This window comes from Cinclus cinclus, chromosome 4 (genome assembly GCF_963662255.1).
Source record: "Cinclus cinclus chromosome 4, bCinCin1.1, whole genome shotgun sequence".
Classification (NCBI taxonomy): Eukaryota; Metazoa; Chordata; class Aves; order Passeriformes; family Cinclidae; genus Cinclus; species Cinclus cinclus.
The window spans coordinates 61,477,586-61,503,580 of record NC_085049.1 but is presented as its reverse complement, the minus strand read 5'-3'; the positions used below and the strand labels follow the sequence as shown (position 1 = coordinate 61,503,580).

At 38.6% G+C, this 25,995-nt stretch overlaps 1 protein-coding gene across 1 annotated transcript in view; it reads left to right on the top strand.

Annotated features, from left to right (window-relative positions):
• Positions 1-25,995, top strand: part of ANO4 (anoctamin 4) — a 158,990-nt gene that overhangs the window by 108,098 nt on the left and 24,897 nt on the right. Inside the window, exons 9-16 of the mRNA XM_062492530.1 lie at positions 2,146-2,252; positions 4,137-4,192; positions 4,707-4,828; positions 11,124-11,258; positions 12,012-12,108; positions 12,629-12,689; positions 19,891-19,973; positions 25,274-25,414. Of these exons, the coding sequence (XP_062348514.1) occupies positions 2,146-2,252; positions 4,137-4,192; positions 4,707-4,828; positions 11,124-11,258; positions 12,012-12,108; positions 12,629-12,689; positions 19,891-19,973; positions 25,274-25,414 (802 nt within the window). The remainder of the gene's footprint in view (positions 1-2,145; positions 2,253-4,136; positions 4,193-4,706; positions 4,829-11,123; positions 11,259-12,011; positions 12,109-12,628; positions 12,690-19,890; positions 19,974-25,273; positions 25,415-25,995) is intronic.

Below are 25,995 nucleotides of genomic sequence, written 5' to 3'. Positions count from 1 at the left end.
TAAATACACATGAATCTATTAAATGAGTTCTTCAGAAAAGATGTTGAAATGGCTACCTCTAGTTACAGAAGGAGACAGTTGTGATAAGAGATAGGCAAAATAACCTTGTATTACAAGGAAAATAGATTAAGGCATTATCTGGCTCCATGTTGCAGGTTTCCCGGATAAGGCGATTCAATTTGCAGTTGAATCATACAAGAACTTGTAGCTAAGTCAGAATGAAAATTACTGTGCTGTTTTGATATCTGTGAAGTTCTCTTCACAGTTCTTTAACATTTAGTACTCTCTGTGAGATGAGGTCTTGGATAGTCAGTCATAAAAGAAATTAAATAAAGAGGAAAAATCTCTAATTGTTCATTTCTATTTTACTCCTGCCTTTTAATTTGTTTCTGCTGCTACCAAAACAGTCTAATCAGAGTTCCAGCTTCAGCTGGAGCAACACTGTTATATCTGCTTTGGAGTTTAGATTTTTTTAAATATAATTTCTATCAGCATTAAGATGCATTATGACTATTTCTTTTTTTCTCAAAATGCTTTTCATAGCTATTATTTTATATACTGATTATTTTCAGCTCAATTTGATACAGGTGTAGCAGTAAAGATACATCTTTATATCCACATATCTTTCTGTGTCTGAAAGATAAGCTCAGTCTTAGATACCTTTTGAGTAACAACAGTAGCTTGAAATGGAATAGTGGCCTAAAACTGTTCCTATAGAGAAAAGGCAGTTGCCAGTGGATGCCAATTGCATTTGCTGTTTGGTAGCAGCCCAGTGGCAAATCAGCATGCATGTAGTGGTCACCAATATGCATAAATCAAATTACTTTTGGTAGGTACTGTAGGGCTTGAGTAGGACTTTGGGAATAGCAGGGAAATGGGAGGAAGCCAGGAATACAAAATATAATAGTGAGTAGATTGTAGATACAGAAATGGCCTGTGGATATTTGGGGTGGCGTGGCAACGGAGACATGAGATAGTAACATCTAGAAAAGCAGGTTTCATTACTTCTGGTGCTCTTGGAACAACTTGTCTTACATACCTTTATTTTAGGATTTTATATTTTTTTTTACTGTCGGCCTTTGAAGCAGAACATAAGGAAATTATGTACCCATTGTATTGTGTTGAAAATTCAGCTGAAAATTTTGATAATAAAGAGGGAGCAGATGAAGTTCTCAAAGCCCAGGATTTGGACTCCTCGTTTTTCAAATTTACTGTGGAGGTGAAAAGCTGTATATTATTTCCCATGTGTAAAGATTCATTCTGAAAAACAAAAAAATTGACTTGGGAAAAATTATCTGGGGGGAAAACTGAGCAATGAATCTCACATTGTGGAAAAGGGAAGGTGATGTGAATCCGTGCCAAGCTCATGATTAAGATGATCTCATTTAAGATCGTATTTGTCTAGTGTGCTCTCCTACAGACCCATCTCTCTATAGCACCTCTATGACATTAAAATTTTTTATCAGTTTATTTAATTCTGCATCTCTTCAAAAACACAAATGAGGAAACCAATATTAGCTCCTATCCACAGGGTTTGCTGGGTTCTTTTAAAATTTATTCAGACTCATCACAACTCCGTCTAACTTATCAAACATAGAACTTGCATTCATACTTAACTTGATGAGTGGCTTCTGAGAGCTAATTTTCTACTGTATTTTAGCTTCCAGGACCAAATGTAGGAGTCTATGATACTTTCAATTTATAACCTAGTATTCAGTAATAGTTTTCAGTAAGAATGGTTTACCAAGTAGATATTTCCAACTGACTCTTAATGGTAAAGCACAACAAAAAAACCTGGAACAGGTGTGAAATTCTACTGCTGCACTCACAAAGATATGCTTTTGCAAATTTTTGTGCAAGAATTTTGTATTTTTCAGTGGATTATCTAAAAGTGATGCTTATCATAATGAATACTTAAATATCTTCTATCTTTCTCCAGACTTCTCCATATAATTTTTTGATAGAGAATGAATAATGTTACTGACAGCATCTCACCTGGTTAATCATCTCTTAATCAAGTGTCTTTAGTCCTCCTTGTAATTGCTTACATACTGTAGATTTTTTGCTACAGAAATAAATGAAACTAAACATTTGCCTTAAATGTGCTATTATTACATATTGTCCTTGGTTTTTATTTTCATGTAGCTTCATAATACACAACAAAGATACTTTCTTCAATAATGCGACAAGAAGTAGAATTGTACATCATATCTTACAAAGGGTGAAATATGAAGAAGGGAAAAACAAAATTGGTAAGTACTGAGCACTAAGCTTTTAAATGCATGTTTAAAAAAATAAAGGAGAAGTCTGCCTGGCCTCATAACAGATTCTTTTCCTTCCTTTTTAATCACCTCCATTTTGACTGTTTCCATGTCACCCACTGCATTGTAGGGGTTTTGCTGGAAGATGGGATCACGTCCCTGTGATATCAGTCAGCTTTCACAGGCACATGTCACCACATGGGATTTATTACCTCTGCAAGGGAAGATTTAGACATTAAATATTAGCAGATTATGAGTAGTGGAGAAGCAGAGAGGTTCATGTGGGAAAACCTTTACTCTTTCATAAAAATGTGCTTGGAAGGATGGCAAGATTCATGCTGCTCTATATCTCAGGCTATAGGGCTTCTCCCTGAATACCTATCCATCCCTAAAGGAGATGGAAGATCTGTATCTCTGTTGTTGCTGTAAGTCAGAAAGGACTTCACCATTGATGTCCTCAGTGCAAAGAATGCTATTCATAACTGTGGCTTCATTTTCAATTAGTGAGTGGAGTGGAAATTTGGAGTGGCACACATGCAGGTCCAGGAGAGCAGGCAGTGACAGAGGAGGGATAGAGCATGAAACAGGGGCCACCTGCTGCCAAGTCATCCAGAGTACATACTGCTTGAGTACCACACAGAGACAAATGCAGAGAAAACCTCTATAAAACTCTGCAGTCTATTACATTTCGCTGCTGTTTAAACCTTTCCTTTCCTGAAGAGGAAGAGCAATATCCCAGAACTTCACTTTTTGCTTTCTTTCTCAGCTGCTGGGATGAGGGCAGCAGCAGCCCTGAGCAGAGCTGGTGTTATGGCTAGCCCAAACACCTGCAGTCCTTGCCTACCTCAACCAATCTCCCTCACATGTCAGCTTGTGCTGTACCTACAATGAACACAACCTTGCATTGATCACTGGGCAGAGCAAAGCCCAGCTCAACTGTACAAGTTTTACTTTTTTGACAGAGCCACTGGAAAAAAAGCATATTCTGCCAGGCAGATACTGGTGTTACCACTGAAAATGTTATTCGTGTCGACTTAACACTTCTCATTGCTGCGTTCTTGCTGCTGTCTGTCCCCTGTGAATTAGGAAAAGAATCAAGACTCTTTGCCTCTTGGTCAATAGGGTTCAAATACTTTCAGGTTCTTAATGTGGATATTTTGTTTTGCATTGCCTGGTAACAGTTCGATCCTATTTTGGTGACTTTCCAAGTGAAAAGCACTGTCTCAGCAAACATTATTTCTCAAGGCTCTCATTAAAGAGGGAAAAGTCCTGAGTGAGTGGATTGTTTGGTTACTCTTTTGTGCCATATAGGAATTATTTTGGTTCAGATTCCTGTTTATTTTCTGGTCTTGCACTGCTGCAGCTTGTCTCATTCCTTTCTGTCTGTCCAGCAACCATCATAAGACATAAGCTGAACACATTTTAGAAAGTTGTTATTGTACGGAAATTAAGAGTTTCTGTTGCTTTAGTGGTCTGCAATTCAAAAATGTCAAGACCTTCCCTGAAGTTTTTAGCTCCCAAAACATGCAGTTTTTCATCTAAATAGCTATGTTAGACTGTATTTTATAAGGTCAACCTTTAAACCTGGTGTGAGTTCTCCAATTTCACTGAAGTTACACTAAAGATGGATTTGGTAAATTAATCTTTAAGGCTCTAGCATAACAAATGACAGATTCTGATTCATAGTTGAACAAGTCTTTCTTTGTATTATATCTTAGTTATCAAAATCTATAGAAGATTAATTTTTCTACATGTATTGTATACTGTCAGTTGGCTTCAATCTTCATTTAGCCAGTTTATGAAAAATTGTTTTGCATTTTACTTAGCAATTTTTCTGCTCCTATTGGTAAATAATTGAATACTTTTGATTCTTAGGTCTGAATCGATTGCTCAGTAATGGCTCCTATGAAGCTGCATTTCCTCTTCATGAGGTATTTTGATAGTTTTTTTTCAACAGGCATTTTCCACAAAATGAATTCTTAATTGTGTAATTATTTAACCTCAATCTTATTAATGTCTGCCTCTGATATGCTTCCATTTAGTAATGCTTTTCTCCTTGGGGAAAAATTGGGCATGTTTTCTTGCAAAAAGAGATGAGTAAAGATAGTTGTTCTGGATCTATTCTGTAAAAACTGTTTGAGTTAATATATCAGCATATTTTCAGAGAGGAAAAATATCACAGTCTGGGGTGTTTTTTAAGATTCTCCAAAGATTTTCTTTGCTTTTATAGGCTATGACTTGAATATAATTTATTATAAATTTTTTCAGAAGAATAATCTCAAACCTTTGTGACATCAGTTGATATTTTTTTAATGCCATATTTAGCTTTTGGAGCACCAGTATGGAGTTTGCATAAATTGTATTATCCATACTGCTAGTAAGAGAGATTTCTTAAATATTCTTTTTTGCTGCTGTTTTTCATTAATGTCCAGATCTGTATTTTAGGGAAGTTACAGAAGTAAGAATTCAATAAAAACCCATGGAGCAGAAAACCATAGACACCTGCTCTATGAGTGCTGGGCTTCCTGGGGAGTGTGGTATAAATACCAGCCACTGGATCTTGTAAGGTAAGACTTAACTACTTTGGCTATGTCACATTATAGATGCTTTGAGCACAGGTTGTTTCACTTCTGACAAAACCTTGAAAAGCTCAGTTAATTTATATAGTTTTTAAAATCTGATTCTGAAGTCATGGGAAACCATTTAGTTCATGGTGACACTACATCCAAAGAAATATTTATAGAGGAGTTTGTAGAAGGACCTGAAAGCAAAAGAAGTTTCCTTCCAGAGTTTCCTGACACTGTACTTTGTAATGAAGTGTTCACAGGATATTTGAGAGAGAAAAAAAGGAAGAGAGAAATCTGTGGAGGCTGGATATACTTGACTAGACATCTGTCCACAGGAGGAGTTCTTCCTCCTCAGAGCACGCCTTTGGTGAAAGACAGGCTCTCACCAACTAGATTTTCTTTTTCCAAAAAGCAACCACGGAATGAGCTCTGGATGAAGTTTCATAATGCTTACAAATGGCACAGAGCAAAGCTTAAAATTGCTGAGTGTGCTACTGTGTTCAGCAACACTAGGGGTGGAAGTTTCTTCTGTACTACTGCCCTTTAACTCAGACCAGCTATATCACCACTGTCCAGATTTTTATTCATCTTGGAAGTCGCCTGCAAAGAAAAGGCCACTGAGAAAGCTGAGATGTGATTCCAAGTTCTTACAGTCCTTTTAAACAATGTTTTCAAATAACCTTGCATGCACTAATAGAGGATTATTTATTTCTTATGCATATAGAGAGAACCAGAGCCTTTACTGATCGTGCTAGCAGAACTATTATTGGAAGGGAATGGGCTTTTTCTATTTGAAGAGAGGAATAGGACTACAAGAGCCTATTAATAAAGTCTTCAGATATATCAGGAGCACTGAAGATATATTGGGATACATTGCCCATCAGGAAGGGTCATCCACAACATGCCATTGGTCCAGCTTATTAATTTCCTCTTTCATAAGTCCTGCAACTAATAGAAAACTTTTCTCTTATTTATTCTCAAAATTGTTTCCATATGAAAGATATGCAGAGGGTAGCTCTGGAGACAGACAGTGTTACTGATTAAGGCTGTATAAAACCTATCCATTTCATAAAACAAGACAGTTTCATTTCCATGGATAAAAATTTATACAAGAAATATAATAAAATGTTTTACTGAGTCATGCAAATTTTTTAATGCTTTACAAAATAATTTATTAAATCTCATAATTTGATCCCAAAGGTTTTTTATTTCTTCTTAAATACACTGGATAGAAATGAGGAATTTTTGTCAAATTACACAATAGAAATTGCTGATTTATGGAGGAGCCAACAGTTATACTGAAGGGGGTTTTTTTGCTTTCAATTTTCCAGTACACAAGAAGATATTATTATCACAGTACAAATAACTTACCTCTATAGAGTTTTATAATCATTTGTCCATAGTGGTCAAGGCTACTGTTCTTCATCACTTCTTTCATTGTGAAAATGCTGTTGAGGCAATATCTGGTATTTGGTTTAATTTGATGATCAGGCATCTGAAAGGTTGTTTTAGGTATGAGAATAAATTGTAATGGAATAAGCAATCTTAGAGATATGATTATTTTAGACCTTGATAGCAGCCTTCTCGCATAACCTGGGTTTCAACTTTAAGATCTTTTAAGAAGCTTTATTTTTTCATCAGATAAAGCTTTCAAAATCTATTAAAAAAAAAAAAACAAAACCAAAACCAAACTGTAATAGCTATAGACCCTCTAGCTGAGGTAAGGAGTGTCCTGCTGCTGTTGAGAGCAAGCATTTACCCAAAGAGGAAAGGGGCAGGGGGAGCTGTGACATTCCCTGAGCACTGGCAGCAGCCAAACTCAGCAGGTCCCAAGCTGCAGCCCCAGCCCAGCCTGCCATTTGCTGCCTGGAACACGTCCCCAGCTGTGATGAATTCACTGAAGGAGGGTGACAAAAAAAGGCAAGGGGATGCCTTTTTCTTCTCACTTCACAGGTGCTGGATTACTCACATTTCCTCAGCTCCTGCTGAGTTTTCAGAGGATTCGAAGATTTGGGAGCAGCTAAGGAAATGTGAGTAATCCAGCACCCGTGAATGAATCTTCCATGTCTACTGCCACTCTCAGCAGTTCACGTGTCTATTGAGCTGGAGCCTGTTCTTTGAAGAACTGATGACACCAGCAAGACCTGCTGTTCATTTCACTTGGATGTATCTCAGCAGGCACACTTTAAAAAGAAGCTTTTTCCAGTGCCAATTCCACAGCAGGAAAATCTCTTTTTTTTTCCCCCTAAGAGGAGTTATGTGGGATTGTGCTTGAAGGATGTAGTGTGGTCATCTGTACAAAAGGAGTGGCTGGACGTTGATTCTTCCACAGACATCTGGCCAGAACTTGTGCTGCTAGTTGACATAATGCTTTAGAAAGGCTAAGAAAAAAATCAGATGTAGATAGTACAATTATGTCATTAATAGATGTGCTGTTTCTACCTCAAAGTCAAGTTACCACAATGGTAAGTGAAAATGTTAATACTTCCGTGCTGTTTTATTTTTTCCTTAGATGTTATAATGAGGTTTCCATCTCCTGTGCTGCCAATTTGGCAACTCACAGATTTCATTTAATCTCATCAGCTGGCTGTTATGGAGATACTAGCCACTAAAAATAAATGAGAAAAAGTAATTTGAAGAAAATTGCATGATTCTGCTTCCACTTGGCTTTGAAACATGTGGCAGTATGATGGCACAGACTTGGCATAATTTGTAAAGGCACTGCTATTAGTCAACAGATGTGGTACCATGACTTTAATTGTGCATCTCTTGGAATTTAGTGTCCATAGATACTTTACAGGAATAATTTATGACCCTTAGAATTGGTTATAATTGGAAAGAAACAGGACTCATATTTATATGCCCTGGGACTGTGTAAATGAACAGAAACAGTTGCAGTGATTCGTGGGGTGTTTGGATCACCTCCTCCACACTTCTGTGCATTGCTGCTTCCCTCTTGATTGTGCACAAATTGCTCCTGCTGCTGCTTGTGCATGTAATTCACAGGACAAAAACACAGGGAGAAAAACCAGTGGTTTTTTTTCAGTGATTTTAAAGCTATCTTAATGAACCTGGAAGCAAAAACTGATGCCTGAGTAACCTGCATTTTGCTCCATGTTTCCATCACATGTCTTGGCTGTAAGCTGACTACTCTTTCGAGTCCCCTGTAAAGCCCCATTGCTTCTGATATGAGAGCTTCATGTGTCCAAAACTCCTGCTGGAAAGCTCTAGTTTCTGTGATGTAGAAAGTTCTGTACAGGATTTCATTCTTACCTGCAAAAGAGTTAAGGAAAAGAGATAGGTTCTTGGTTTGAGCCTTGATCTGACTATATTCTAGATCCATGACTTCCTTCTAGGCATGCTGAAAGCAAAATTAAGGTCATTAAACATAGAATAATCCAATACCACATTTCATAGGTCTGAAATTAGACTTTATAGCTTAATACTTTTCAAAAATGTGCCTTATTGATAAATATTGATATTGAAATCTTGACCCGATTAACTCATAGCTCTAGCACTGGAATGGGTTGAGGGGATATACAGTTCACCATTAAAGTAACTGGTATTGAAGGGTTATGATGCAGGCCAGCTTACAACTGAGAAGCTGAAATTACATTTTTATTGCTATTTTGATGGTAATACATATATAAGGATAGGAGAGATGGATTATTCTTTTAGGTGCTTGAGGGTTTTTTATGTCTCTGCTTTTTTAGGTTAGTTGTGGACAAAATTCTCTATGGGAGAAACATTAAAGACTGAAATTATATTTTTTTCCTGTCCATATTAATAAACTAAAAAATTGGATAGTAATAAATAAACAAAGTTAACAAGAAGACAAAGATGTTATCAACACTGGACAATTTCAAAGAGGCCTTGAAACGAGCAAAATGATAACAGGTGAAATTTAGGTATAAGTAATGCACAGTGATACATTCTGGGAAAAAAACCTCTGGAATTCTTTGTGTATGTTGCTAAGCTCTAGCTCAGAGAAAACTATAGAGGCAAGCTATATGAAATTTCTGTTCTTTACATAGTGAAAGAAGAAGAGAAGAAACAAATTTCTTCATCAAACAAATATTTGGGGCACATTGAAGGGAGTGAAAAAGGTGTCTCTACATGTTTTTCATCTCCTGAGGGTCATGATGGTCCAGAGTAGCTGAATTATATATTGGAATAAATGTGGAACTGCTCTATGGCACCTAGGAAGGCCTCCAAAGACTTTCTTACTGGCGTGGTTTTTTGCCATAGCATTTAACTGAGTGGTATCTGAGCAGAAACTAAAAGGAGAAATATGCAAGCTATGGGGCCAGAAGACAGAAGTAATATTAAGTTGATCCTGATGCAATTTACAGTAGCACAGCCTGTGCCTGTGGAGTACCAGCTGTGTTGGAAAGGGCAATAATGGAATATCAAGACGGTTTCTCCATGATTAAACCAATACATATCAAAGTAATGTTAAAATCCTTCATTTGCTTTAAAACCCAGCTCAGATGACTTTTCCTTACTTTTCAGAGGTAGGTTGCTCCTCATCATAGACTGTCTTCTTTATGCACACATTAAACTTTTGTTGGGTCTTCATCTAGGATGAAGGTATTTGATTACTAGATCAAAAAGTATACTATGATTTTCACTGTAAGATTAAAGACCTCGAGAGGATAGGAGATTATTTTTGCCATTAATGCTTGTCAGCTAGAGGATTGGAACAAGGAAGCATTCATCCTTGAGTATAGGGAATGAAGTAAAAAATAAAGCTTGGTGAAGATTAGGTGGACTTCACTACTTTGAACTATGTAAATGCATAAAAATAGATCATCCATTTTTAGTGGAAGTAAGCTCAAATGTGAGTTGCATTTTTGGAGGTACAGACACAGACTGACATCCTGGGTGTCAGGAAACTAGTCAGGCCAAATATTTCATTTACGCTCTTAAGTCAGGTCTTAAAAAGCAGTCAGCAGTGTGTTTTTTTAGTCAGACCTGTTGCCCTTGTCAGAGCTAAACACATTAGTGTTAGCTTACCATCTCTTTAGCCTGTGAATTTGAGACTCTGTTGAATGACAGAAGAATAACAACAAAATGTCAGTACTTGGCTTCTTATATAGAGCTGGTAAACTCAAATGAAAATAGTCACTGCAGGTCAGTATCTTCCATCAGAGCATGGGCTCAGGCCAGAGAGATGTTTCCCACACTGGAAATTTTTAATAATAACTTGGAAACCGCTGATTTTGTGTAGTCCACACCAAGTGTCCTCCAGTGCCCCCAGAACTAGAGACAGTCCTAGGTCTTTCCATTCTCACTGAGAAAGTTTGGCCAATGATATTTCCTGGTAGCATAGAGGAGCCAGCAGGGCTGGCTCACTGCACTTATCCTCTGGATAGATCAGAAGTTGCATCATTAAAGGTGAAAGCGAATTTCCAGCAGCAGTTATTTTCAAATTGAGTGGATATGCCAGTTTAAGTTGTCTACAAAATGTCAGAAACACGCCTCATTCTTTAAAACCAATCTAGCAAATAATCCCCTAAAATCTCAGCCTACTATGCACAGATCAGAAACAGGACAATGAATGAGCCTGCTCCTCTGTTGATGAGCTCATTAGGTTTTTGTGTGCTTGATGCATTCTCTAAAACATAAATGAAGGTCTGGTTGTGTCTGGGAGGAGGAAAATGTCTAATTAGTATGTAGCAAAATGAAACTTTCTGGCTAATTTGTTGCTAGTTTTTCAGCAATATATCTAATAAATTAGGATCAATTCAGACTACTTTCCTCAAATCATTGCAAGATGTTTTCAGTGCAGTAGAATAATGAAATCTGTTTTCCAGGAACTGAGCTAAGAAAATAAATAATCAAATGAAAATAAACTGTATTGGAGAATGAACTCTGGTTAATTGATTTCTTAGAACTAATTTGAACTCAAATAATTTTTGCTGTTATACAAGCTTTAGGGATACAATTTATTTCAATGCAATTATTTGGCCAGTAAAGCCAAACAGCCAAAAACAAAGCACACCATCAATTTCCCAAATACAAAGAACTAGCTTCCTAAAATTAACTCAGTGTTTCCTTCATGAGGTCTCCTCTTAGTTAACTGTAAACTGTGGTTATTAAATTTTTTAATTAATGTTTTAAATTCATTACTGAGGCAGGTCCCTCCATGTGTATTTAGAAGCTTAGTCAAAAGCTTTTGCTAATCTTTCATCTACTCTTCAGATATGGTAGAATTTTTTTTTCTACTAATGAGCAAGATTAAGTAGATCATTCTAATTTGCAGGTAACTTTGTTGTGTTTTGTTTTAAAACAGACGGTACTTTGGTGAAAAAATTGGGCTGTACTTTGCCTGGTTAGGCTGGTACACAGGGATGCTCTTCCCAGCTGCTTTCATTGGATTGTTTGTCTTTTTGTATGGAGTCACCACTCTGAACCACTGCCAAGTCAGGTAACTTGGGAACTTTTATAAAGAAATTGCAACTTTGGGTTATTATGAATAATTTAAGAGATCTTTCCACAAGCTGTTAATTATTTCATTTTGAACTGTTGAATGAACAGAAAAGACTTTTAGAAAAGACTGCTTAGTTGCCATAAGGTACCCAGTATCAAACCTTCCATGTTTTATGCTCCTGAACTGGGATGAAAGGAAATGCTTCTTGCCCAGTTCCAGTTGCTAAAGGTGCTGGCAACTCAACAAAGTAGGGAAGAAGCAGACCCCTTCTTTACACTTCAAGAGGCCAGCACAAGAGTTGTGAAATTTCACTCTCTGGAAGACATTTCCCAAAGATCCACCACAAAGAGGCATTCCTCAGATGAAGAAACCCCTGGACCTTCTGCTGAGTGCTGCATCTCTTTGTGTACTTAGGTCACAAGAATAACTTTGTCTGAAGTTATCCTCACTCCCACCCTCTTCCTGCCAAAAGTCACTCCAACTCAAGGAGAAGCTGGAAATGGTAAAGGGACACTACTAGGTTGTCCCTGGAGAATGGCACTGTGCAGCTATGACTGTAAACTCTGTAGTCTTAGACAGTAAAAAAATATTAATTATACACATGCAGTTATAAACATCTTGGCTTTGGTTGCAGACCAGTTTTGTTCAGTAAGGAACTGAATATTAGCAAAGCCTATCAATCCAGACAGATTGTTGTGCAGATTGTTGTAGTAATCAAGCTATTAATTTTTGTCCTTTCTATTTTTCCAGTAAAGAAGTCTGCCAAGCTACAGATATCATAATGTGTCCTATATGTGATAAATACTGCCCCTTCATGAGGTTGTCAGACAGCTGCATTTATGCCAAGGTATGTTTTAGGCTGTGCAAATAGAGATACTTCCTGATAAAAGCATGAATTTTGCCTTTTGCATTTGTCTTTAATGAGCATGGGTAGATGAAATCTTGAAGGGACAGATCAAGTTCAGCCAACATTAACACTCTTTCACCAATACTTATTTTGGGTTGTAAAACATTTGATTGCAATTTGCACTTTGAGATTCTTCAGTCTCAGAGGTGGCGTCCTCAAGTTATGTGTTACAGTGTCCTTGACATAAGCCTTTATCTTCTCATCCATCCTCTCTATGTGGCTCCATAAAATTAATGCTTTGAGTTTGAAATGATGCTCTCATCTGGTGTTGGCAGGGGTTAGTCCCAGGCCAGGTTGGCAAATAGTCCTGTCAATTCACAGGTGGATTTCACATGTCAGGGGAAGGATCCTCAGGATTCTCAGGTCAGCTAAACTCATGATCACATCAATTTTATTAGGTGAAAATAGAAAATAAAGGTCTATTATCACAAATTGATCACATTATTAATATGTCTTTCAGGTAACCCACCTTTTTGACAATGGAGCTACTGTGTTTTTTGCTGTTTTCATGGCAGTGTGGGGTAAGTTTTCATTTTGATATTAAGTAATTGCACCATCTTTTTCTTAAAGAATATGATGTAATATAGGCCTTTTTATTTTCCAGCATGCTTTTTATCTGGCATCAAGAAAATAGTCTTGAGACTTTTCTGTTTCTGCAGAAGGAAGATGGAATTGGTTGAATTAAAGGGGTTTTTAAAATAATTTTAATTAAAACAAAACAACTAATGCAGTTATGTAGTGTCTATGTAGTTTATATATGTATAATTCTGTGGGAATTTCTGACCATTTAAAAATCCATTGGTACCAAGGCCTTCTCTGTATTACTGCCCAGGGCTTTTCCTATCTTAGAGCAGTTCAGTTTAGTGTCAGTATTAAAATAAAATAACATCTTTTTCCCCACCTTGCAGAAAGGCAGTAAAACTTAAATCCATGCAAGCTGGTTGCAGTTAAAGCAAAACTCAGATTAAATAAATAAAAGATTTCATTGAACAGCAAATTGATCAGAATGTGGTCTAACTGTTGCCATGGAGGCTGAATTTTGCCAATAGAAATGTTCTATTTTTGGCTCAAGTATTTTTCCTACTATGTCATGTAGGCAGAATTAAAGGCAAGAGGAACCAATCATTTCTGGCAGCACAAAAAATTATTTCAAACAATCTCTAAACATGCCCAGACTCTTAGCTGCTACCAAGCCATTCTGAGAGAAGGTTAACAACAGTAGAAAATGGCTCAATAAGGTGACTCAAAAACAGCCTCCAAATCCTTGAGCTATCTTACTCACACATCTCCAACTACTTTGGAAGAGTGTCCAAGAAGTCCTTATAATCTTAATTTAAAGATGCAAATCTCTTTACTGAACCAGAAGAAATGTCTAGGAGGCTGCATGAGAGCCACCAGAACAACACAGATTAGCCTATCTGTCTCAGTTCCTTCCTCCAAAACTCCAGTTTTGTCTTAGTTAACCAATTAAATTAGGGCATACACCAATCAAGCCTATTTATGGTGTTTCATGTAATACTGACAATATTCAAATACTACAAATCACATTTAAGCAAAATCAACAGATCATACAGATTTTATGTTTCTGCTTGATACTTCATCTTTGTTTTAGAGCTACATATAGCTAAGAATCAACAAAAATTTCTAAGCCTCAAGGATTTCTTTTAGATGCTTACTCAGATTTTCCAAACCCTCTCTCCATGTGTTCACTGAAGTTGAGAATTTCCAAGACAATGTACAACCAGGGACATCTCTAGTTAGGAAAATTAATGGGTTAACGTTGCTGAACATATATGTAAGTGTTCCTAACTGCTGGTGAGCATTTCTTTGGAGTGCAGATTTTTTTGCACCAGTGCTTTTGTTTCTCCTTAACAACAACAATGCTTTCATAAAACAGCTGTGCTCACAGCATGGCTTCTGTGTCTTAGCAGTGCCCAGATCCAGGGCTGTAGGAAAAGTAGGAAAGGGGAGTCCCTCACAGAGGTAACTGTGCCAGGTCCTGCCTTTGAGAGGACTGAGGAGGCTGAACAAGCCTTCCTACAAAATGCTGTAGGCCCTCTCTCTTTCCTCTGTTTAGTTGACAGGAGCCACATCTCACTCTGGTTAGCCTCTCCTTCATCCCCCTCCTTCAGCATCACTGCCAGACTCCCAGACCCAATTCCCTCTGGGAATCTCCATACCAGCATGCCAGGACTGAGCAGTGCACTGCCCACCCATGCATCTACAGCACATAAGACCACAATGAGATAAGAAAAAAATACAATAGAAGCTGGCCCTTGGATGATTTGGCTACTGGAGAAGAGACTCCTATAGGACAGCAGCTGGAGTGGGAACTTTCACCACCACTTTTGTTGGCTCACACTGTGAGAGTTTGGGAGCTGACTGCCAAGAGGGAGGGAGGGGAGGCACCAGCAAGAGCTGTGAGTGTGGGGTGGTTTGGGGAATGAATCCCCTGGCTCCACATAAAGAAGACTTAGCAGAGAAAACAGTGAGATTCTGGAGATATTTTCTATGCAGATAGGGCTAAAGCAGCGTTCACATAAGGGAAGACACACTTTCCAGGGATTTTCTGGTGGCGTATTTGGGAGTTGGCTTACTGCCAGTGTTAAATGGGTTTTCAGTCTCCAGTAGGCCTATTGGCAGCTGCAGGCATTGCCATCATTGCAGTAAATCATAGAGGAAGAGAAGAATCTATGATAGCAGTTTGATTGTGGAAATGTTTTTTCTGTCAGCATGAAACAACTGGCAAGTGTATAAAATATTGGCTGTGAAAAGTTCAGCCTTCCAGATGATCTAGTTTGACAGACACTGACATATTAAATAATTACGGCAGTGCTTTCATAAAAATGGAACAAAAGAGAAAAAAAAAGAAGGCAGCTAGAGCTGTATTACCTCTTTAGCCAGAGCTTACATGCTGTTTTATTATTATCTAAAGTATTTTCTTCACTGCCTTTAGATCCATTAGTAAGCTCCTGTCCTGAGAGAGAAGCCTCAGCCATTTGCCTGGGAGTTTCACATCCAGGTGTGGCCATTGGTGTTTCCATGAGCAGGAGATCTGTATGGTGCTTTCATCCTTTTGCTCTAAAGACATCTTTAGTTGATGAATTAAACGGTTAACTGCCATTTTAAATTTAAATAAAATGCATCTCCAAGCGATAAGCAAACTGCTGAGGCCAGGCTGCAGAGAGGAATTACCACGACAAGTGCCAGCAGGGGGTGCTTGATTTGCAGAGCTGCAATGAGCCTGACTGAAGGGCTCTAAAGCTTAGGGACCCATCTTTTATAATGCTTCATTGTGGCATAAGTGAGACCCATCAAAGTAAGGTTGGAATTGTTAAGTGTACCAGGGGATACTGGTACATGAAGAATTTAACACTTTTTTCAAGCAATAATAAATGCCGACATAAAACAATTTTTCTGTATGTATCTGTTAGCCTAATAAAAGAGACTACTTTCCCACAAATCTTGCCTCTAGCATAAAACATTGGCATTGATCTGCTCTCTGAGGAGATAGAATTTAAGGATGTTCTTCAACAATACTCCTGGTATATAAAATATATTCTGGGAATCATGATGGATATGTTAAATGGTGCTCTGAAATACAATAGAGAGAGAATTTCTGAGAGAAGGTCAGGGTAAAGCTATTTCTTACAAGAGGCCATTTGCTTTACGAGATAAGATCACAACTTGTTACAAAAGCATCCGAGGAAATTATGTTAAGACAGCTGTTTGTACAAGTGGATATTGAGGACCCAGCTGCCAGGTTAAGTTCTGAAGTAGGAAAAATGTAATATAAGAAAAGCTAGTAAAAGATCTGGGAGCTAAGGCAAATGGAAATGCAAAGCTCCAAGCAGGAATTTTTGAGAAAACTCAGCATCTGGATTACATAAATGGGAAAATACACAAATGGGAAAATACAACTGTGTCCTATTGAATGTCAAAGTCAGAAAAGAATGCTGAAGTTTGTACAGAGTATTTGTGGTTCAAATTACAATTAGAAAATAAGTAGAGAAATTTGAAAATGCAGTACTTTTAGAAGACCTTAGTAGCCCAGTGAATCAATCAAAGATGGTTATTTATATCACGTTTAAAAATATCTATCAAGGGAGAAATGCATACTGACCTGAATAGAGGGAGAAAAGAGTAACACAGTGTAAGCTAAAACAGCATTGTACACAACATCATAGTTGCTACTTAACTATTAGAAAGTAACATTCTAAAGAAGCTTCAGGAATTTCACATACTTACTCTGACAGGTGCTAAATGTGCTATACATAATATGTGTAAAATCCTCACTCCAGGTGTGGAAAAAACAAGAAAGAAAAGAAGTGTTGTTCAACAAAGGTATATCTGAGAGGTTCAGGGCTGGGACTCAAACACCTACTGGAGTTGTGCTACCAACAGTTTTTGGAATGAAAACAGGGTGGTAGAAATCAATCAGGCTTCTTTCTCCTAGGTTCGCAAACAGTGCAGGAATACTTGTTCAGCCTGAAGAAAATAGTTCAATATTAGCTGATGGGAGAGAGGCAGTTCTACCAGGAAATAAAATCGAGGAATGAACCATGTTGTGGTTCAGCAGCAGTGGAGCTTCATTAGCACTTACTAGTTTTGCTGATCACAACCATTCATACTGCAATTATTACAAACATTTATAGAAACATTAGGCTCATGACTCTCTATCAGACTAAAATCAAAGTAGTTCTTAACTTGCTGCAACATAATTCCAGCTTTCAGAAAAATAAGTACATAATACATGAAAATGCTTTCAAACCAAATATCTTCTTCCTTAGACATGCTTTTGATACCTTACCTTGTCTGCTTGTCGTGTTCATTTTCTAAGCATACTTTCACTGCACTGGCTAGTACAATAAAACATAATTCTTATTGTCTAAAAACTAACTTTTGCCAAACAGATGCCAGTACTCAGTTTTTTATCAGTATGCTGCGATAGGGCAAGCAGTCAATTAAGGAGATGCTTTTCTGACTGGATCTGAAATCTATTGCCAGACTATTGTGACAGTGTTACTGTTAGCTGATAGTGTGCTAGCTCATGAAACAAAGAGGTTCATGTTCTCTGGTTATCAATCTGCTGCTTCTCAGTGAGCAATAAAAGAAGCCAAACTTCACAGTGCAAGAGGAAGCCTGCCCATTGATTTGTGATAGCTTTAGGTACTTTCCATATCCTTTACACAAAATAAATGCTTAAAATCCCTGTAGCTTTAAGCAGGTTGGATATTAATCTTTGGATTATGAGCATATTATGTTATTACTGTTTCCTTTATTGTTCTTTCCATCGCAAAATGGAAGACCAGTTGTCACATCAGAGGGGGGATTTCCTCAAATCCTTTATATTTGTTTGGTCTGTCAGTGCTCCAGGAAAGCCAATACCTTTGTGTCTGATTACTCTGTCAATGTCCTGACTCTCCACTGAGCTGCCCACTGGGTCAGAGGATGGTTTGACTGACTTGTTCAGGGACACATACCAACAGCAGAAGAGAAACCCCCTCCCACACGTCTATTCAAGTGTGTTACCCACTGCTGACAATGGCCAGTGCCCTTGAAGGACTCACACCAACAGTGTAGGGGACAACACTCTATTCATATACACACTGTGAGTGGGAAATCGTAACAGGTTTAAGTTCAGAGATTGACAGCGACACTAGCTGACTGCAAAAATGTATTCAAAGCAATAGCCAAACATGCTCTAATCATCAAACCAACCTAGCTCAAGATGATCATTCAGTAAGCATAGAATACAGTTGTTGTGGTTTTTTAATATTTAAAATGCAAGACTCGAGGGCAGTCTCCCTGACCAACCACTAAGGGTCCCCTGATATCAGGGCTAAGGTGGCAAAACGAGGAATGGGTCCACACCACAACTCTGGAACTAAATACTTTAATAACCATAAAAGAAAATGTGGGACGAGGCCCAAAACACGTGCACACACTGTAAGAGCTAAGGGTAGAAGACAAGGCTGAGGGAAAATCCAGGGTATTTATAAGGGATGATGAGAGGTGGGTCCAGGATGACAATCCAATGGGTAAAGGGAAAAGTGGTGCAAGGGAGGAGTAATACAGGGCAGGGGCCGATAAGGTAGGATGGGTGGAACAGTGCAGTGAACATAAACCAATGGGGGGTACAAGGATACAAGAACTTTCCAGAACTGGGAGGAGGAAAGGGATGACATAACTGGGAATAGAGGCAACCAATGGGAAATGAGGGTTATAAAGCTTTAACATGAACAGTTTTAAAACCTTTGACAACCTTCTTAGGAACTGTTATAAACTTGAACAAATACCCTACAAGGTCTGGGGCCGAGGGGCAGCTCCTCACCAAAAACACTGGTCTGGCTTGGGATGTCAGCCAGCTCGATTCCTACATACAGTTATGACCCAATAGACATTCCTTTGGAGAAGACAGGTTCAGCCCGTCCCCTGATCCCAGAAGTTATGATGGAGTCTTCTCTAATATTTCCCCATTCTTAACTTACCTTTATACTATTCATTTACATTTAGGTGGAGCTCGAGTAGTTCTAGTGATGCACACCTTTGTTATTGATAGGTGTAAAATTCTCTCATTTCTCTCTTAAATATATAGTCAATGAAATATGTGAGGGGAGGCTGTACCTTGAAGGTGGGTGACTATGGGATGGAGGTGCGTGTTAATATTACAGTTAGGTTTTAATGAACTCAGTTCATCCAAGGACAACAATGTCACCACAGTTGCTGGCTCAGCAACAGACATTTCTTATCTCCCCTGGATGACAGGTGCTGTGCCTTTTATCAGCTGCAAAGTACCATTAAGTTCCCCCCTGCAAGTATTACATCAGAGCCTGACCTCTGTGTCCCCATCCTGCTCCACCCTCCATTCCATTCCCCTTAGTATGTGCTTTAGTTTATAGGTTGGCTATATGGGGAGTCATGGTGGAATAGGTTTCAGGCATGCCAATCACATTCCATCCAGAAAGCAACAGCTGTGTTTTACCCCATAATTTCCATACTGTGAGAACTTCTGTTAGGATGTGGGTATAACCTCCCAGCTTTCTCTAATTTTACTCCCAGTCATCTTCCCATAGCAGTCATGTGCAGGCCTGTTACTCCATCTTGAACTATATCAATAAGGGCTGTACTACACAATGTTTAATTATCAGATGTAAATACCACAAACCATATACGAACTCGTAGTGTAAAAAAAAAAAAAAGGGATTGGATTGAAAAAGTGTAAACCAGAAGTTCCCATTTCTGCAGTAGTACTCTACAGATTTTCAAATGCTCTGGGCTGTGTTTCCTCTGGGTTCTGGTTTCTGTGTAACTTAAACGGTCTTCAAAGAAATAAAGTTACTCTTTTATGTGCAGTGGCCCTGAGAAACCTTTAGATTCATCACAAATCTGCTTTATCTAGCAGTGATGACTCACAGGAAAAATTTTATTCTTTGAGAGCCCTCCCTTGGTGGGTAAGGAATTATGCATTCTCATTTAGCATTAAATGAAATCTCTAAAGCCTCAATCATACTTGAAGCAAGCAAACTAATCCTTAGAAAGCAATGCTTTTTGAAAGCAGTTTTGATCATCAGCATGATTTGCTGTTCAAAGGAACCCATTTATGCAAAGAAATTAAAATAATGTAACAGCTTCATTCAACAGTTCTGTGATAGTCATTAACATTTTCTTGACTTTAAAAAAATATTGCATCTTCTCTTTTTTTTTTTCTACTTGCTCTAGCCACTGTTTTTCTGGAGTTTTGGAAAAGAAGGCGAGCAGTAATTGCTTATGATTGGGACTTGATAGACTGGGAAGAAGAAGAGGTTTGTATAAAAAACATGTACTCCTTAATTTTTAATACAAAATTATTTGGTTGAAAACATATGGTTTTATTTTGCATTTATTTTCAGTTCATTCTTTAAATCTTTATAAACTATGAAATAAGCATTTTTTCCTCAGATATTTCCTCTGGAATGTAAAGAAACTTTCTCCAGGCCAAACTGTTCTCTTTTTTCACACTTTTATAAATACAAATTAATTTGAGAGATTTCAGGGAAGAAATGCACTATGGGAGAAATGCATTTTTATTTTGAAAGCTGGAAATTCTTGACAGCCCAGGGTTCCATGAATTTTGGCTTTTATCTATTCATTTATCACTGAGAGTACTGATGGAAGATGGAAGTACTGAGAGTGCTGAGGCTTTTACCAGCTTCTGAACATTCTGAACATTCAGGTGCTGGTTATCTGAGAGAGGGAGAGAGAGAGAGAGAGAGAGGACTTAATTCATTCTGTGGAGGAAACTAAACTGCAGAAAATAGTCTTAATCTTTTCCTCTGGTTGTCACCAGGAAGAAACAACCTGGTCTTGGGAGTGAGAACTAGAAGAACTAGAACTAGAACTAGAACTAGAACTAGAACTAGAACTAGAACTAGAACTAGAACTAGAACGTTTTATTATGCAGGAGAAAAGCAAGATTCAGTGAGTGTTGAAGGAAAAGTGCTCTGTGGGCTGGATTTGGATATATAGGTGTCCACAAATCTGCTCTCCTTACTCTACAGAAGCTCTTGGAGTGATGGTAAGAGGCTGCTGTAGTGGTCTTAGTGAAGCTGAACCTTTACATTGATGCTTTGGTGGAAGATTCTCTTTTTTATCAATCTTGCCAGCAGAGAAATAGACTTCTGAGTTATAGGATTTTTGTCTGTATGAGTTTGATGAGGCCATGAAATGGTGGAATTGCTGGTAGGATTTTCTTTTAAATGCTTTATTACTAAGAAAATAACCTAAGAATGCAACATGAAATAACTTACACAGCTGGAAATTGATTTCTTTCTAACAACAGGAACATTGTTATCTGCACACATACGCAGTCAGTTCTGGGTGATAGCTCTGGACTCTCTTCATGTATACAGGAAATATTCCAGTACCAATTCAACTCTTCTGAGATTAGCAGGCTGCTCTTGCCAGTGCTGGCAAGTCACAAAGGGATTAAGACAGTCCTTCCTGAGGTTCACATAGAGGTCAGGATTGGCCTGCACGGATCTTGTCTTCTCATGGCTAGGTGCAAAAAAACCACTGCTGCCAGTGCTGACAGCTAGGAATAAGCTGTATCAAGTTGCAATTGCAAGTTATAATTATAGCTTCCTCTGTGTCCCTGAAATGGGAAGGAGCCTTTAAACTGACAAAATACAAAAGTACAGTATGAGACCCCCTTTATGTTTTTCTCAGGAAGCCTGGTCTCGCAGATGTTTATAGTTTGGGATGTTATATATCTTCATCTTTCACCATTTAACCTACCTGGATTTGGGATTATGCTGATTTATAAAGCCATCCACCTGAATCTTCTATGATCATTTCATTTACAAATATTGAATTTCCTGGTAAGGTTGTCTTTAAGTGACACTTCATTTTGGTTTTGTTGGTTTTGTTTTTTTTTAAAATTAAATATATTTATATTAATCTGGTAGATTATTTCAGTTTGGCCTGCAGGATGATATTTGCGTGCTGGTAATTTTCAGAGGATGCCTGGTCCCTGTTGCTGTCAGCTGGTCTTTTATTCTCACACCAGAGTTTTTCCAGTAAGCTGTGTCAACAAGACCTCTGTCAGGAGCAGTGGTGATTGTATCCACTCCAGAGCTATTCAGTGCACCTCCTTAGAGTTCTAGAGGGAATCTTATGTCTCTACAGCAGGAGGTAGAAGTTTTTTTCAGAAGCAGTGTGCCAGACTGTTCCTTTCTCAAATTAGAGGTTAAAGATGCTCACAGGAACTCAGCAGGCTGCTTCTCAAAGATTTGTGTGTCCAGTAATTAGAACATCACTATCTCATTGGCATTTGAGGCATCAGTTCCTCCTTTGTTCAGCATTCAGTTGCCCAAAGAGTAGGAGCTGACTGGCTCCCAGAAGTATCTTCTCTGAAGATGCTACAGCCCCAAGTGCCCATTGCTACAGCACAGCTCAAGCAGGTCCCAGCCTCAGGGTCAGCCCAATGGGCCACTGCCTCCTCTGCTTGAGTATCTAACGCTGCACTTATCCATTGGAACTGCACTTTCCCCCTGGGAAAGACACAGTTTGGAAGCAGGTGCTCCGGATGAACAAGTGTGGAGATCTTTCCCTGCCCTCTGGTTCAAATCCTGCCTCTTCTCTCTGCCATTATCTTCACCTGCAAACCATAGGCTTTGCTTGGAGTCTTACTTCTGGGGATGTTATGCTTGTACCTAAGATTCAAATTTTCAATCTATAAATTCTTTTTCTACCTCTGGACTATAGACAAAAATATGCTTGGACTAGGAAGGATGGGACTATTTCAATAACTTACTTGTTGAGGGATTAGAAAAATTTTTGGGGAAAAAAGGAGATATTTCACAGAGAAATTTAGAGTAGTGTTTGTAGAGCACAAATACCTGGTCTAAGGCAACTCACATTAATCTATACTTCTCACTCCAAAAATCAATATGGTTTCTCTTATGAAAAAGTTGATATTATTGATGTGTGAGAAATAGAAAGGAAGGAGAACAGTCTGTTTTATGTAGATCGGAAAAGATTCTCCCTGTGGAGTTTCACTGGTAAGTTATATGTCAGTGAGAAGTCAATGAGAATTTTGACTCTGTAAGGTGAAAATTTTTCTTCTAAAAGTGCTACTTTCTAATAAAATCACTGCTAATTAAATTTTCTCTCTGTTTTCCATTCAGTTATCACTAGACAAAATCAGCTGATTCCTTTTAGTAATTATTTCAAAGGCATCGATTAGACTTCTAATTATGATTTTAAATCTCAAGCTTTTGATAATGAAGATTGTTATTTTTATTAACATTATGTGTCTAGCCTTTGCTTGGTTTAATTTTAATTGTCAAATTGAAAAATAAGGTTTTTTTACAGAGGGAAAGTTATTAATTTCTAGCAGATATACGCTGAAAAAACACCACCTTCCTGTTCAAAATGAAGAGACAAATAAATTAAACAATGAAGATGATGGAAAGGAGGATTGCATTTATTTGGATATGCAACACTGTGAATTCCTCACTGCTTTAGATTCTCAGCCGAGAAAGGCATACAGCAACCCCTGCAATGTTCAGACCTCTCAGTCTAGGGATAAGAACCAAATGTGTTCTGGCTCTTTCAACCCTACCTGTCTGGGTTTCCTGCTCTTGTTAGCCAGGTGCAAGGTGGGAGACATGGAGAGCAACTACGTCTTGAGCGTCTTGTGGCATGCCACAAGAAACCAACTGCATGCAGTTCCTGGCACTCCCAGATGAAATCTAGCTTCTGTTGCTATTTGTAGCATATTTTTATTTTTTCTTCAGTGTCACCTTCTTTGTATCACTAATCTCAGCCAGACACAGTAGCGTTTACTTGCCCAAGCATTGCTGAGTATCATTAAATGGGTACAAAGTGTCATGCCAGATTTCCAATTTTTTTAAGAATATCTGTAAAAATAGCATTTGAATTATCTGCATCAACTGGAGATTATAGGACATGTGGATATGATAAGAATTTTCCTACACTGCAGGTTATAAAAGATAATCAAACTTTGGCTCAGAGAGGGCTGCAGAGAAGTAAAGGTTTCTTGACAAGCCATCTGGCAGAGCCCTTGCACAATCTACAGGGTGAAATTCTCAGGAACCCTGCTCCACTGCTATCACTCTCTGTCCTTTTTCATGCCCCTGGGCACACAGGAATACTACTCACATTGTTCCTCTTGCCAGATTATGGTCTGCTCAACTTCCTTCGGCCCTGATATGGGAGGAACAGCTTGAGCAAAATAGAGTAAGAACAAGGTATTACCCTACCTCCACAGAAACATGCTTAGCTTTTTGTATAGGCTGGTTCCCTCAAGCACATGATTAGTTACAGAAGCATTGCAGCTAGGTATGCATGCCTCTTCATTTGCTTTTATAACTTGTTACCAGGTAAATTTGGAAATTAACTGTGTTGAAAAAGCATCTTCAAAACCTGGAAGAAGGAGAATGAAACATTACTTCTTTCCACCCCCTGTCATCCTTGCTGCCCACCCCCCACCCCCTTCAGGGGAATTTTTTAAAAAGGAGGCTTTTAGGATATCTCACCTTTATTCACATTTTCACATTCTGAAGACTTGTGTGAGCAGTTTACATTCACCTATTCCAATGCAGTCATTTAATGTCTGGGCATTTCCAGCTTTAGTTATTCAGAGTTCAGTTACATGCAGTTGGAGGGCTGGAAATGACTGAAATTAGTAAGCTGGTTCTTGTCTGCTCCCCTGTAGCTAGCTGCACCATGGAGCAACTCTGCAGTGTACAGCAGAGTACTACAAACAGTGCTCTAATATCTGCCAGCATTGGTGAGAGTCCATGTTCCCAGGCTGGAGCTTTATCTCACCTCTGACAGTGTCCTGGGTGCCAGGCTGGAATGAGGTGGCACAGGACACGTGGCTCTTGGGGAACATCCACGTGCTAGGGCAGTGGGGTAACACTACTGCAGGTGTCACCTGCACCAGGGGTGAGCCTTGTCTTCTGGCAGTGCTGTAAACAGGTGAAACCAAACCTATCCCCAAGTAATCCCCAGGTTTCATTTCACAAGAGGGTTTTTAATGGCAAAGCAGGCCTTGACATTTCTGCTGCAGAAAGTTGATCCTACTAATAATATTGTCCAAGTTAAGAAGTAATTGAGCAGTATTAGATGGATGGATCCTTCTTCAGATGCTGAGGAGGTTTTGCTGGAAATGGAAATGTAACCAAATGCCCAACAAACAGTTACTGAGTTTGGAAAAATGAGGTTTGGTTGTTGGGGAGTTTTTTGCTTAGTTGTAAATTTCCAGTATCAATAGGATAATATCAGACTGAAAAATTCTGTGGTATCAACATTAAAACTATTTGTCTAGCGGCCACAGTTTTGAAAGAGCGTTATTTAGAGGAATAGCTAATTGGGGATTTTACTAAATACTTCAGTACTTACTTGTATGGGTACAGTGATTTACTCTAGTTCTCACGAAGGAGACCTGATTTCCCAGCTCAGCTTTTATAGTAGCTGTGCCAGCTGCTGAATTCAAAGATGCAATTCCCCAGAGCAGTGATCTGATAAAAGATCTGAAGTCTCGTACAGAGTTTTTCCTAGCTGTGCTGTATGTGAACATTTTCTGTCTGCTCTTTAGGAGGAAATACGTCCGCAGTTTGAAGCCAAATACTCCAAGAAAGAACGAATGAACCCCATATCCGGGAAGCCAGAGCCTTATCAAGCATTTGCAGATAAATGCAGCAGACTCATCGTTTCTGCATCTGGAATATTTTTTATGGTTTGAGAACTTTTACTTATTTACCAGTTGAAAAAGAGCAAAATATTATCTCTGCTGGTAGAGTAGATAAATATTAGATAAGACTGCTTGAAAGTGAAATAAGCTCTATGCATGCTGAAAATCTACATAGCAAATCACTTGAGTTTTTGTCAAGTCTTACACTGGTTCACTCTTCACTGAGTCTCACAGAGAGCTAATCCCTTCCTTCAGGGCTACACCTGTGACACGGCATGAAGTGACACATGCCACAGTAGTGGCACTGTCACATTCAGTGGTAGTCAATGGTTGTTGAGGAGATGAGGAAAGAGAGTTTGTATCCCTAGTTGAAATGGAGAAGCCAATGTTCCTTGACTAAAATGATGCATTTATCCCCTTTGCAAAGTGCAAAACTAAAATGAGCAGCAAAATCTCTCCTAACAGAGAGCTGCATGCACTTCTGCAGAAACACCCTCACCCTCTAATTTCAGTGGAGCTGTTGGGGGCTGTTACTCACATGAAAACAGGCATGGTAGTGCTGGTCTTGGAAACACAATGCTGGTCTGGAATCAACAGGCTGCCCTGGAATTTACTAGGGCTTTTCC